Genomic DNA, 14,800 nt, shown 5'->3' on the forward strand with positions numbered 1-14,800 from the left:
GTGGTCAGAGTTAACATTATAATTGAGATACTGATACTGGATTGTGCACTAATAATTATTTTAAATATCCATTTGCAATCTTTCGTGGACATGTATTCGCACGTTGATCACATCTTCCTTGTCTTCTTGAAGCTGTCCGGCCTTTCTACTAAACAGACACTTTGAATGGCAGCAATTTGTCTCACCAAGATCTGCCAATTGAACATTCAATACTCGCATGTGATGCTTAAAAGGTCGCACACTATTTGCTGTCTAACCAACATTACATGTTGACAAGCTGTCTGTTATCTTCACTCATTTGTGCCAGCTGCACATGGAAAGGCCATCAAGGCATGCCTTCGTGATTGAGTCTGAAGATGGTACAAAGCCAACAAGAGTTGGGTGCCTGTCATTTTTATCAAAGTCATCTGCTTATATACCCTCCCTCTGTTGTTTTCCATGCCTTTTTCGTTTGTACTGCTGAATAAAACTTAATTCAAAGGCATTTTGTAGATTTTGGTAGAAAACATTGATTTACATGTTTCTTTATTTAAATCATATCGTGTATTATTGTGTCAAGGACATCTGTTCTCATTGGTTATCAGCAGTTTGGTGGTATAGTATAGATTTTTGATCCACACACGGGTAATAAAAGGCAGTTCTGGTTTGCACTCAGGGCAGTGTTTTGTTGTAAAATTCAAAGTACATTGCGGCAGCTTGCTGGAGCATTGCTTTTTGTTTCTTTGATCCTACATGTGCATGATTTCTGTTTCAGGGATGGAGAAAAGCCAAAGAATCCAATGGTGGAGTTATTTTATGGACGATTTCTAGCAGTGGGTATACTTGAAGGTAAGATTCAGTGTTTCTTTTAGTAGTACGGATGTTTATATCATTTTTTCCAATGTGCACTTCTAGTTAGCTAAGCCTGCTCATAACTTAGGAACTCCTACTAATAAAAGCGTCTGTCTCTGTTGATAAACAAAAGCCAAACTGGCCTTTTCCAATGCTTCTTTGTATAGTACAATTGTGAATGAAGGGTCCTTCAAAAGAGTGGCTTTTTAACATGTGGCGATATTTTAAACATTTGTAAATGCAAGTCACCTGCTGGTTAGCATACACTCTTATTGTTTTAATGCACCAGGCTTTTCAGGCTGCGTCACATCGCACCAAGATCCTGCAGTACAATTCACCTATGTACTTCCTGGTTAATGATGAGAAGATTTGAGCACGCACGGTGAAATGTGCAAACCTCGGTTTATCTTTTGTGTTCTAGGTAAGAAATTTGAGAATGCGGAGATGTTTGGACAGTACCCACTTCAGGTCAATGGCTTTAAAGATCTTCACGAGTGCCTTGAAGCCGCCATGATTGAAGGGGAGATTGAGTCGCTGCATTCAGAGGATTCTGGGAAATCGGGCCAGGAGGTAAGCTCTTGCGCACGTGTATTCATTATATGGCCCATTTAGTTATTTCCTTTTAATTGTTTAGCAAATAGTAACACTATAGACATGGCGCACAGACTGATTCTTGTATTTGTAGTGAATAGAAGCACTGCCACCTAGTGGCAATTTGACAGATTACAGTATGTAGCGTGTCGGAAAGTACTTTTGCTTTCTACATTCCTAAATACAATTTTGTTCATTGTTTTTTTTTTTCAATTTAAAGTAACACTATTAAGATCTCACTGCAATGAATACACAGTTTCATATCGTAAAATAAAGTATCACAATCATACATGCTTAGACTATTCAACCAATGTTGTCTCGTAGCTACTTTGTAGAGCTGCTAACTCTAAACTATAAACGTGAGATTATCTGAATGTAATTAAATTAGTCCCTATTTTACTTTCTACTTTCACCCTCTTTAGATAATGGGTGAAATTACTTGCAGGTATAACCTAACTGGCACTAATGGAGTCACATCACAGCCTTTTTTTTTTTGATAGTTTTTATTAAGACCAAAATACAGTCACACAGCGTCATGCCGACAACCCTGAGGCAGGCCGCTATCAAGCAACAAATCAACATTAAGGATGTATTATTGTCCACAGTATGTAGTGGACGAACAGCAGCAGCATCTCAGAAGCATCAACAATGAGCATATGCAACAGCAGAAAACATAAGTGTTTTCCGGTAGATAGGCATGCAGCAGTCAGTTGTGAATGAAAAGGAGAGCAGGTTAACTGTATATATACGAATGCCCAAGGAGCGGTTGTCCCTATGCTCCAGAGATGGCGGTGCTGTACATGTCACAGTACGAGGAAAAATTCATTCATAATGATAATCCCTATGGTGCAAATATCAAGCAATGGTTGCGTTACATTGATGATGTCTGGCTCCTGTGGCAGGGGAGCCAGACCGAACTCATGGCCTTTTATGAATGGCTAAACTTGAGACACCCTGACATCAAATTTTCCATTGATTGTAGCAAACAAAGAATGACATTCCTCGATGTTGCTGTTGGCACGGCAGGGGGTAAGTTTACCACCACCTTGTTTAAGAAGGCCACGGATAAAAACACTATTCTACACTACAAGAGTGCCCACCCCCAATGTTTGAAGGATAACCTCCCGTATGGGCAGTTACTCAGGATCAGGCGCAATTGCTCTGACCTTGATGGGTTCAATACACATGCAGACACCTTTTGTGATGAACTAAGCAAAAGAGGTTACCCCCAAAAACTTTTGAAACATTCTAAAAAACGAGCACGCTTCACCCCTAGAGAAGAACTTCTCAAAATAAAAACCAAGAAAGATTTGGACAAACTCGTATGTGTCACCACATATGGAACACACACGAATAAGTTTCGCCAGATCATCCTGCGCAATTGGCATTTGTTGGAAGGATTGGGTTTCCCTCTACAAAAGCCCATTTTTGCCATGAAGAAAAATTTGAGCGTTGGCCAACAAATCATAAGAGCCGACAGTTTCATACAGAAACCCAAAAGTGATCTAATTTCCAAATGGAACCTCAAACCCATCACAGGCCACCACAAATGTGGGACTTGTGTGGCCTGCACTAATGTTGTAGAAGGAGATGAATTTTGCCACAATGGCATAAAATGGAGACACAGTTTACACACAAACTGTAAAAGTAAAAATGTGATCTACGGTATCTTGTGCACTTGCAATAAACTGTATATAGGCAAAACATGCCAACAGGTGAATGTCCGGATAACCCAACATCGCTCACGGCTTAAGAAAAAGGTACAAAATGCACCAATGGTTGAGCATTTTGCTAACGCAAACCACAAAGAAACTGATTTTAAATGGACCGTTCTAGCTGGAATGGATCCACAGCACAAATCGCCTAACGTAGAGCAGGCTCTGTTGCGCAAAGAGGCTTATTTAATAATGCGGTTTGATACTATCAACACCGGCCTCAATTCAATGAGTGAGCTATCTAGGCTTTAAACCCAGCACCACAGCGGATCTGATTCCAAGCCCGGGAATGCTATGATAGTTTTAAGTGACATAAATTGGTCATCCAGCTTGGTTCACTACATGTCCCACAATGCACCACTAAGGCACCGCAACACCAATTCCTCTCTGATTGGCTAAGCCAGAAGAGGTGGGTCCCTTTATGCTCCTGAGAGAACTGACTTGCATCCACTTTGTGTGATGGAATGAGGAAGTAGCGAAGGTTGCGGAATTGACAGGTATGACAAACCGCTACCAGCGGGGCCAGCGGCCACGCTGTTCCTTGCAGCGCTGGCTTTTTTGCTTATTAAATCAGGCTACATAATATCTTCGAAAATGTCAGCCGATTAAATTTAACTTAAGCCGCACCGCCGCTGTGTTTCAGTAAACAGCCAGCGCGCGTTCAACCCTCTGCACCACGTAATGTGTTCTCTAACGATTACCCGCGTTTGCTTAAACAGAACCGCGGAAGTTGAGAATCAACTCAGAAGGGACCCAGACAAATAACCGACTCCACTGCGGACCAAGACACCCTTGAACCATGAAAGTTGGAAGCGTAGTCAGTAAGTCATAATCCTTATACGCACAACTTCACTGGATAGTTCAATTGTCATCTTCATTGAAAAAACAAGTAATGCGCCCATTTTGCTTACAGCGCACCAGGCCCAGTACGGATATCTTCATTAATGAGAATCTCAGCCCAACTTGGTCTCCCTTGTACCTGTTAACCAGGTATGAATGACACGCCGGTCTCATAGTGAATCCAAAACAAAAATGTATACATAGTTTCACAAGCTTCATATAATTCCATAATTTTTTTAGATTATCGCACAGACCGTATTGAATCACAAGAGTTTTCTGGACGAATTGAATTACCTCAAATCCCCAGAGGTACGTCTTTTTACCGTTGTACATATGAGGAAGGTTGAGCAGGTTGAGGGGAGCATTCAGTAACAAGTACCTTCAATTTTTGTGTTTTTATTAATAGGTCAACAAATGGGGAATGGAATACATTTGGCCCTGAAGAGAGTTTGAGAAGAACCCTCCCAAACTCGAAACGCGTAGGCGTGCAGGATTAAATCCTAGCCAGTTTAGAAATAGTTAAGACTGTTAGGAACATTACGCCTTGTAACATCTCTACCGAGAGGTTGTTTTGTTATATGGAAGCACATTAAAAGGCTTCATTTTGGTCAAATATTTTTGAATATCGTATGATAATGTTATGAATATTCCCTTTGCACTTATTTTTGTAATGCATATTAGTCACATGTTCTTCACAATTTAAATGCTTGTTTTTGTCAAATTTTTGCGCAATTATGCAGTTTTTGATTTGAGTCTTTAATTCATAAGTATGTCTTTTCACATGTTTGTGCATTCACGTAATTTTTTGATTTAGTTGTTCAGTTGTACGTTTTTGGCCAGTAAGTTTAAGACATTGATACTTCTCTTGACACAAATTGCTTTCTATTTTTGATAGAATTGTTGAATAAAACGGCACAACTAATTGCTGAGATAAACATATTAAGTTTTATTTATCTTCTTCATCCCGAATCAGAATGGTGTGAAAGATTTTGAGTGTGGGTTCCTCTGTTTTTCATAAAGGAGCGGAAAGCAGCACCTTTCAATTCAAGGAACGACTATCCACCAATTTCTCCCTCCCCCCTCCCTCCTCCACCCTCTCCCTAAAAGGAAAAACAATGATAAAACCAAACTCTGGTGCATAGGATAGAACTACAATCGGGCATTAGGTCAGGTGTATGAAAGTATTAATGTCTTTGGGCGGGGCGACACAGAGCGAACATACCGGCATATTCAGTAGGCCATATAGCAAAGGGGACCATGGAAGCACAGGGGGGGGGGAGGAGGGGTCCACCCACACAGGGGGGGGAGAAGACAGTGTTCGGGAGACGCAGAACAGACCCCAGACACGCATGACCCCAACATATCAGGAGCACTCACATGAAATGCAGCTATTCCCCAGGGCATGCTGTCGCAGAGGAGTGCAGCTGCAGGGAAAGTGGGGTCATCCCATATCATCGGATATAGCTCCTGGTAGCGATTGTGTAGAGTCAGGAGAGGATGCACGCTCACGCGTCCATCGCATAAAGGGCTCCCAGATGTCTCTAGGTCTGGAAGCGGAGGGCATTAATTCCCAGTAGCGCTCAAGCTGTGTTTTTCCATATGTCACATCTGGAACCCATGCAGCGAAAGAAGGAGTCGCTCGCCTACCCCAGTGCACCGCCACCTGTCGCTTAGCATAAAGGAGCAGTATCGCATGCAGCTTTCTGTGTGCGGGTAATGTGTCATGAACCCAGCCCAGTAGCCCCAGTAGCGGGGACGGTGTGTCTGACCTATGAAGTATCTGGTTAATAGCAGTGAAGATGTCTAGCCAGTATTGCTCTAGTTCAGGGCAACTCCATGCCACATGTATAAAGGAGGCAGTTTCGTGGCCACATTTCCAACAATCAGAGTCTTCCCTAAGACCCATGCGGTGTAGCGAGATCGGCGTGCGGTAGTACCTGTGTAAAAACTTAAAATGTACTAATCGCAGCCTGTAATTGGGCGATAACATCGTAAGTTGACCACAGCAGAATTCCCACTGCTCCTCTGTAAGGGGCACCTCCAGGTCCGCATTCCAAGCCTGCATTGAAGAAGGCACTATGACGGGGGACTGGTCCTGCATACAATTGTACAATCGGGACACAAGTTTTCTAGGGGAGGGTCTCGAAAGCAGATTTTGAAGAGCCACGAGCTGAGGCGGTTGGTCGGGGAACTAGGGCCACATCGCTTTACAGGACGCCTTCAGTGAGTGGTATAGAAGTAAGTCAGAAAATGACTCCGGGTGCCCCTCCTCGCATGTGCCCAGGTCTCGAAAGGTGCCATTAGGGTACAAATCAGCAAATGTGTGTAGTGTCTGCCCTCGGAGCTTAATTGTGCCACCGCCTTCACACAAGCAGGGTAACATAGGGTTGCCTCGTAGCGGGATCGCTGGCGCATATAGTAGAGGCAGTCTGGCTCTGTTTCGCAATTCGCGCCACGTCCAGCGAAGTAGTTCCACCGTGTCTACGTCTTTTGAAGGGCGAGACACCTTGCCATATAACGTTACGTTCAGAGGGGATGGGGCCGCCGCAGCCATCTCCACCGCAACATGCGGCTGGTAAGGGGTGGGAAAAGCCCAGAAGTGCAAAAACTGAGCCTGTGCACATAGTGAATAGAGTTTCATGTCGGGAGCCCCCAGACCGCCCTGCCGCAGCGGAAGCGTAAGCAGCGCCCAGGATGTTCTCGCCTGGCCACCAGCCCACACAAGTGTCAGAAGTAGTGAGCGCACTCTTGCATGAAAATGCGCCGTCAGCGGTATGGGAAGATTGACGAATAGGTAAAGAAACTTGGGGAGGACAACCATCTTCGCCAGTGCTATCCTTGCGACCAGCGATAAGGGTAGTTTGTTCCATATTGCTACCTTGCCCTCCAGCCAGTCTACTGCTCTTCCAAAATTGAGAGACCACAATTCCTGTAAATCACGGCTTATCCAAACCCCAAGGTATTTCACAGCCTCAACTTCCCAGCGCAACGGGTAATCAGAGGGTGTCTCTCGCGTGGTATCAGTGAGAGGGAAGACTACAGACTTCGACCAGTTTATGGATATCCCAGCCAGGCCTTCAAAACGGACAAACTCTCTCAATAGGGGGTTTAGGTTTACTGAGGGATTGATAACATACAGCGTGACATCGTCGGCGTATAAGGATATAAGCAGGCTCCGTGAACTGAATCCTATCCCCCTCGCTGTGTGGTGTTGTCGAATCCGAGCGGCAAGGGTCTCCATTGCTATCGCAAATAATAGCGGGGTTAAAGGACAGCCCTGTCTGGTCCCACGGGATATGGCAAATGACTCCGAGACAAGCCCATTTATGCTTACTCTAGCTCTTGGCGCGACATACAGCACTTTAATCAAGTTTATGAAGAGGGGACTGAATCCCATTCGGCCCAGAATCCTAAAGAGGAAAGGCCATTCTAGTGAATCGAATGCTTTGGTAGCATCTAAAAACGCAACCGCAGCTTGTGTAGAAGGATGCAAGTAGTGAAGGACGGAAAAAATCGTCCTGAGGTTATGGGACGTCGCTCTGCCAGGTATAAAGCCAGATTGATCAGGGAGTGCCACCATCGGTAGCAAAGGCTGTAGCCTGTCCGCAATGATCTTAGCATATATCTTCGCATCTACGTTGATTAAGGAGAGAGGACGGTATGAATCTAGGATCAGGCTGTCCTTTTCTGGTTTGAGCAGCGCTATAATTAAAGCTTCACGCATAGTCTCGGGTAGGGTACCCACCTCTAGGGCTTCAACAAAGACTGCATGTAGTTTGGGCGCCAATTCCTCGGTATATGCCTTATAAAAGGCCGTAGTCCGACCGTCTGGGCCCGGGGCCTTGCTTGCAGGCATGCTTTTAATCACTTGAGCTATATCCTGGACAGTGATGGGGACGTCCATATATTGGCGGTGGTAGTCATTGAACCAGACAAGGGCAATGGAGTCTAAGAAGTTTTCCAGAGATTCAGGAACAGTGTGTTGCCTGGAGGTGTATAAAGATTCGTAGAATGTAGCAAATGTTTCGAGCACCCCCTCCTGACCAACTACCATATTCCCTTCACTATTTTTAATGGAGTGTATGTAGTGAGGTTGAGTGCGAGGAGCGATCAGTCGCGCCAGTGTCCTGCTCGGCCTGTCTCCCTCCCCGTATCTACGGGCCTCAGCCTGCTTCCCCAGGAAGGCAATCTCCCGTTGAGCTTCCTCATTAAAGGCGAGCAATTTTGCCTTCATTTGGCCCGCCGCTTCCGGAGATGGATCTCGGCAGAATGTCAGGTCTAGCTCCCGCAGTTCCAATTCAAGTTTAGTCAGCGAGTACGTATAGAGCGCAGCACTCCAGCTTGTCTAGCAATACATTGTCCGCGGATAACCGCCTTGAAAGCGTCCCACACTGTAGCTACCGTGGACGTCGACCCCTCATTTTCTGCAAAATAGTTCACAATATCCGCTCGGATTTCCTCTGTGAAGAGAGTGTCTGTTAGGGCATAAGGGGGCAGTCGCCAAGCAAACGCTCGTTTTGGGACCCCGGGTATCTTCAATTCTAACTGGCAGGGGGCATGGTCAGAGAGTGACCTAGCCTGTATGGAAGTGTCAATCGTCCACGTCGCCACGGCTGGTGACACTAGCCAGTAGTCTAGTCGGGACCAGGCTGCATGATGGCTGGTTATGCATGTACCTACAGCCCTCCACACATCAGATAACACCCCCTCCACCATCACATCAAGAATAGCCTGTCTGGCCCCAGTGTGTGTAGGCCTGCCAACACCTCTCCTGTCCAAAGCATCATTTAGTGGAACATTAAAATCCCCCCCATGGACAATATGCGAGCAATCCATCATCGTTATCCGGGCCCAGACATCTCTAAAAAATTCTGGGTCAACTACATTCGGGCCATAAATGGCGGCAAGTATTAGTGGTCTGCCTTGTAGAGAACCATGCACAATGACATATCTGCCCTCCCCATCTAGTAGAACATCATGCTCACCCCAGTCCAGGCCTCTGCGAACGAGTATCGCTACACCTCTAGCATAGTTTGAAAAAATCGCAGAGTACACCTGTGACCATCTCGAGTGCTTCAATCTGGACGACGGGGTAGAATTTACATGAGTCTCCTGTAAAAAACTTATGTCAACATTGTGTCTAGCAAGCATGCCATGCATCAACCTAGCCTTTTTATGATCCCCCAGCCCTCTAATGTTCCAAGTCCACAGCTTAACACTCCCCATGTCGCTTTACATTTAGAACACAAATTGTTAGTCCGGTATTCGCTCTCCCTTCACCAACCTTCTTAGCCCAATTTGTGTGTATAGATGTTATATGTGTGCCAGCAATCAGAGTATATCCTGTAAAGCACCAACTTTGAACATTCAGCAAACAATTCAACCCCCCCGCCACCCCCCACCCTCACTAACCCCCCAATCAGGTCGTGACAAAGCCCAACTATCGAAACCCATTTCGTGTCTCAAACTAGACACTCAAACAAAGGGAGACACCCCGTGAGGCGTGGTGCTCCAGGCTTACACCCCTGTTTTCACAGGGTGGCTACATTCAAGTATGTATTTCCATGTCCCAATCGGTTATCAGAACATAGGGTCGTAACAGGATTATACATCAGGACATTGACAAAACGTATGACCCAGCAGTCTCTACAGCGTTGCAGGGTAACAAGTCGGACTTGATCTTTTCGTCTAGGCAAGGCACACAGGACAATAGATTGAAGAATGAGGACTAGAGCAGCAAGGCAATACTGTAGAATTGAAATAGAAAGCTCAGTAGTGTACCAATGCTAGTATATTAGTCATTATCACTTAGTCGATCAGAGTCAGTTTCAAGTCTTGGCGACTTGCGCCTCGCCCCAGGCCCACTAATGTGTTTCGCAAACTTGAGTGCTGATTTTGCGTCCGTAAAAAAGTGTGGGGTGTGTTCATGAATTACCTTTAGCTTAGCTGGATACAAAAGTGCGTATTTGATGTTAGCTTGCAAAAGAATTTTCTTGGCTGGCAGGAACTCTTTTCGCGCCGCCTGGACCAGGGGGGTAAAGTCAGGGTAAAATGAAATGTTGTTACCTTTATGTGTAATCTTACCCTTCTCCCTAGCGAGGCGTAGTACGAGGTCTCTGTCTTGGAAGTTAAGTAGTTTAGCAAGAATGGGACGGGGCGGTGTGCCCGGAGCTGGCACCTTTCCAAGCGATCTGTGCGCTCGTTCAACCGTGAACACCTGCGATAGGTGCGGGTCGAAGAGCTCGTGGAGGAGATCCGCCACAAACACCTCCATCTTGCCAGTGTTATCAGACTCAGGAATTCCTGTGATGCGGATGTTCGATCTTCTGGAGCGCGCCTCCAAATCGTCCGTCTTGGCTCGCCGGGACTCTAGCTCTTTTTCGATGTTGGTGATGTGCTGCTTGGTATGCTGCTGAAATTCGTTGCACTCGGTTTGCCTGTTTTCCAAGCAGTCCAGCCTCGTTTCGTGGGCATCCACTTTGGTTTTAACAGATTCCAACTGTGAGGACATTGCATCTAGTGTGGTGTCAATACTCTTGAGGCTCGCACGAACCTCCATCATCGGAGCCCCAAAATCCATGTCCGCGCCTGAACCCAGTGACATCGATGCGCCCGCAGCTTGGTCCGCCGAATTCGGTTTGTCAGGGCGTTTTTGCTCAAACGTGATCTTGGTCTGTTTTGCGTCATTTTTCCCCATCGTGTAGAGAAGTGAATGGCGCGTGAGGAGTTGCACAGTGAAACGGGCCTCTTGGTGGCTCTCACAGCAAAGAGCAGGGCAACTGCAGGTTGCAGGTCGTTGCAGGCTCGTAGTGCACCCAGCTCCGACAGACCTTTTAGCCTATGTACGATCGTCCGCAGAACAGTGCAGGTAGGTAGGGGGTGATAGATTCACAGCGTGGTCCCAGACGGGCGTCCCAGGCTTACAAAATGGTGGCGATATGAGAGCCTCTCCTCTCACCGGTGATCCGCGGCCTTTAGCAGTTGTGCGCCACGTTGGATCTGGTATAAGGCGACCCGCAGTCCCAGGGCATCCGTCCCATCAGCAGGGAAAGGGAACTGGCGCAATAGGAGCAGGTTCCAGCTGCAGCAGAGTTCTTAGTATTCGGGGTCAGTGTGCGACGTCTAGAGGGACCCCCAACATCAGGCAGACCTTAGCGACATAGACCTCTAACTTCGGGAGTCGGCCCAGGTCCCAGCCGCCGCACGCAGTATACAGTCAGAGCGCCGATAAAATGGCGGGTTCACCGCAGGCCCGCTCTCTCAGCGTTCCCCGGGCCTCACAGCGGTATTCAGTTTAGCGCGGTGGGGACACTCCTGTCTCACGTTAGCGCCCCAGCTCAGCCGCGACTCACCGGTGGTTTGGTCGAGTGGCGGCACGGAATCTCCGCAGACTCCGCAGCAGTCCCGCCCGGGCTCCGGAGGGCCCACCAATCCCCGGCCGTCAGTTTGCAGCGCAGCCCGGCGGCGGCTCCACACCGGCGGGGACTTTCAAGGAGTGCAGAGCGCTAAAGGCACGGGAGGTTGCATCCGTGCCCTGCGGCCATCAGCATTCACCAAAGTCGGGTCGGAGGCGGAGGTATGCGTCTTCTACCAACTCGTTGTTTCATTGAAGCACTTCTGGGTACTGGAAGAGAATTAATAAAGGATTTGTCTGTGTAGCCGGCGGAGCGCGCTCACAGAGCGGCCATTTCGCTGCCTGGTTGGCCACGCCCCCCCCCCACATCACAGCCTTTTTTGGTTTTTAACTCTGTAATGTAGTCTGTGCAGTTTTTATTTACCTGAGGCAGGGGTATTGCAGCACCGAAGCACATTGCTGCCCCAGATGTAGTTTACCTTTACTTGTGTCATTTTTATTTATTTTAAAATGCATATAAAGCTCAAATCGTCTCACAGAGGTAGTGGAACTCTCTGGGAGGATGGGTGTGCCATTGAGAGCTCGAAACGGATGCCTAGTCCTGGCTTCCCTCGCGATCCTCTTGGACACCTGACCCCAAAACAAGCCTGCCTGCCGCCCACAGCCTAACTTCATGCGCCAAGAAATAAAGACAAACTAATCTTTGATATAAATGGGAGAGGGGGAGAGAAAGAGATGTTCCTTTTGTGTAAGTTTACTTTTTTTTTTGTGTTCACAAAACAATCCGAGTTATGAGTAAGTTTACAAGTTACCACTGCGGAGAGCTCTGTACATAAGAAAAGGTAGGATAGGCTATCTTTTTTTATTTTTGCAGCTCTTCGCCGCCCCGACTGCAGTATCCCTGCAGTTACAAAATTGCTATTAACTCTTAGTTTGTGAATACCAAAAAAACCTGTAAGCTTATGCAAGTGTAAGTCTACCTCTGACTCAGCCCTCTAGTGGCTGAATTGCATAAGTAAAACAGAGAACCCTGCTGCCTGACCAACTTGTTAGTTCCTAGACAAATACTTTTTTTCACAGAGCCTCCTTTTTCCATTATCACATATGAGACGTGACAAGATGTGAGTTCAGGATGCGTGCAGTACTATAACTTCTTGTGTTTTGTTTTATTACACTATAATGTTTCTCCATGTATAAGAATCTAGGTAACATCGGTTGCACAAGACAACTGACTTGCCTCTTGGTTCTTTAATGGCATTGTCGCCCGGGCATGGGAGGGGAAGGAATGGTTTCTAATTTCATGTTTATAAACACTTTTATTAAATGACTCATTATGGTTGTGTGATCTTTTGCATCAGGAGAAAGGCTTTCCCATATTAAAGAAATACATAGTGTTTGTACTTTGAAACGATTTCACCATGCATGGATTTATTCAAAGAGACTCACATTTTTCTTTTGTGAGGGCAGGTAATTAACCTCATAGATGGCATGCACATTTTCTGTGAATAAAGAAAAAGAATATTACTTTTTTGGGTTTAACTTGTGCCTAGCACATTCTAGCCTCTAACTAACCATTGCCAATGTGGAGGACACATTAAGCTACGGCTGCATTTCTTGTGTATACTAGTGGATTGTGAAGCCCTGACTGACAAATCAAATGCAGCTCAATGTAAACATTGGACAACAACAGACAACATCCACTCTTAGAGCTTCCTCCATATGATGGGCACAGGTATTACTCAACTGGATAAATAGTCTGTCCATAGAGAAACTAACACCTGGCCAGGGCTCCACCCACAAATACAACACTCAAAATAAAAATGGAAATAAATGCCCATTTATTAACTGTGTCTTTGGCTATTAAGTGATAAAAAAAACTAAAACGGGAAAAGCTAATAGGACTGCCTTTTGAGAAGATATCACTAACCACCTCGGTAGTTAAAAATATACTGATGCCTCTACATTTCATTTTAATGAATGACCGTCATGCGCCTCTGCTGTGAGACGGTGGGGATCTCAAAAATACCTTTTGGTTGAACGTTTCTAAAGCGGTTAGGTTGTAATTTCTTATTATTGTACCCCTCTATGTAGGAAACTAATCACAACCCAATAGAAATGTATTTTGAAGGCATCTGACATGGTGTAGGCATTACTAAAATCAGAAAAATGTTGACAAATCATTAGGAAAGAGTCCAGTAAAACACTTGTGATAAGGAGGCAATATTAACATTTCAAAAGTTGTATTTTGTCCTTGGAAGTTACCTGGGAAGTGCTAGTGTGGTTTTACTTTTGGCTAGATCAGGAATAAAGCAACACTGATACATGGGTGGGTGACTTTCTCAAAACAAAGTGACAACTTAGGAAGAACACCTAGTGTAGACAAGAAACCTCATGTTCTATACTGGCACCATAACTCCCCAACTCCCATTGAACACTAAAACTCCTCGTCTGTGAGGAGCAAACTCTGAGATGAAGTGTGTTGTATGGTGTGGGAGAGGGTTCGATTTCCTCTTGCTGAAACCAGGACAGCATCCGCTTTAGCAGGTTTAGAGTCCGTTACACTAGGTACTTGAAGAAACCTAGAAATGTAAACATGTTTCTAAATGCATAGTTCGTCGGAAAGAACACACTGCATCCTCTTTAAATTGTTCTCCTAGCACCCTCTTCGTTGAAAGCTGTAAGGGAGCCATTTTAGTGTTTCAAAGTGCTCATGTTCTACATTTAAACTAATGTTGTCAATTGAATTTGATCCATATATCGCTGTATGCGGGAGGTGACTACTCTTTCTATGGCTGTATCTAAGAAGGGAGCGTAGTGGTGGGTCTGAAGGTAGGCCAATCAGTATCCATACCAAAAAGGTTTCTTAAATTCTGAAAAATGTGTCTACCTTTGTATGTATTTGGGAGGATTCCCTGTGATGGGGAGAGGCTTACTCTCTGGAGCAAGGACTTTAAAGCTTGAGATAAGAGTATTTTAAGAAGTCCAGAAGGTAGAATGTAATCTGTGTTAGATTGCCATTTGAGGGAAAAGTCCTCTGGGAATTTATCAAAGACCACGGTAAAAAAAACTGGACCTGATTTATAGTTTGGTCGATACCTGACATATGCCAAATATTGGAGGATGTCCCCTTCCACTCTCTTTAGAGTATATACTAAAAGTGGGCTGAAGAGAGAACCTACAACTACCAAACTCTAAACCAGGCCCTCTGTTAAAGTATTGTCTTGTTTACAACTGTCTCTTTCCAGGAATTGGAAATGTTTCTATAATTATTTCCCAAATGACCCAGAAGAGACCAGGTGTTGGCTGACTCGTGGAAGAGGAAACAGCTAGTTAAATTCCACTGAGGGTTCTGCGAGTGAAAACTATGCTAACACGGATATCAGGTGCTCGGACAACAAAGGTCTTGAATAGACTGTCTCACTGGCGTGCAAAAACAGCTAAAACATTGGAAAAAAGTTCAGGCCGATGC

General features: G+C 45.5%; 1 protein-coding gene across 3 annotated transcripts in view; it reads left to right on the top strand.

Annotated features, from left to right (window-relative positions):
- USP25 (ubiquitin specific peptidase 25) overlaps positions 1-14,800 on the top strand; it is a 528,720-nt gene that overhangs the window by 210,135 nt on the left and 303,785 nt on the right. For all 3 annotated transcript variants that reach the window (XM_078658355.1, XM_078658353.1, XM_078658354.1), the window contains exons 9-10: positions 755-828; positions 1,253-1,401. In XM_078658355.1, coding sequence (XP_078514481.1) covers positions 755-828; positions 1,253-1,401 — 223 coding nt within the window. The remainder of the gene's footprint in view (positions 1-754; positions 829-1,252; positions 1,402-14,800) is intronic.

This window comes from Lissotriton helveticus, chromosome 8, assembly GCF_964261635.1.
Source record: "Lissotriton helveticus chromosome 8, aLisHel1.1, whole genome shotgun sequence".
NCBI lineage: Eukaryota > Metazoa > Chordata > Amphibia > Caudata > Salamandridae > Lissotriton > Lissotriton helveticus.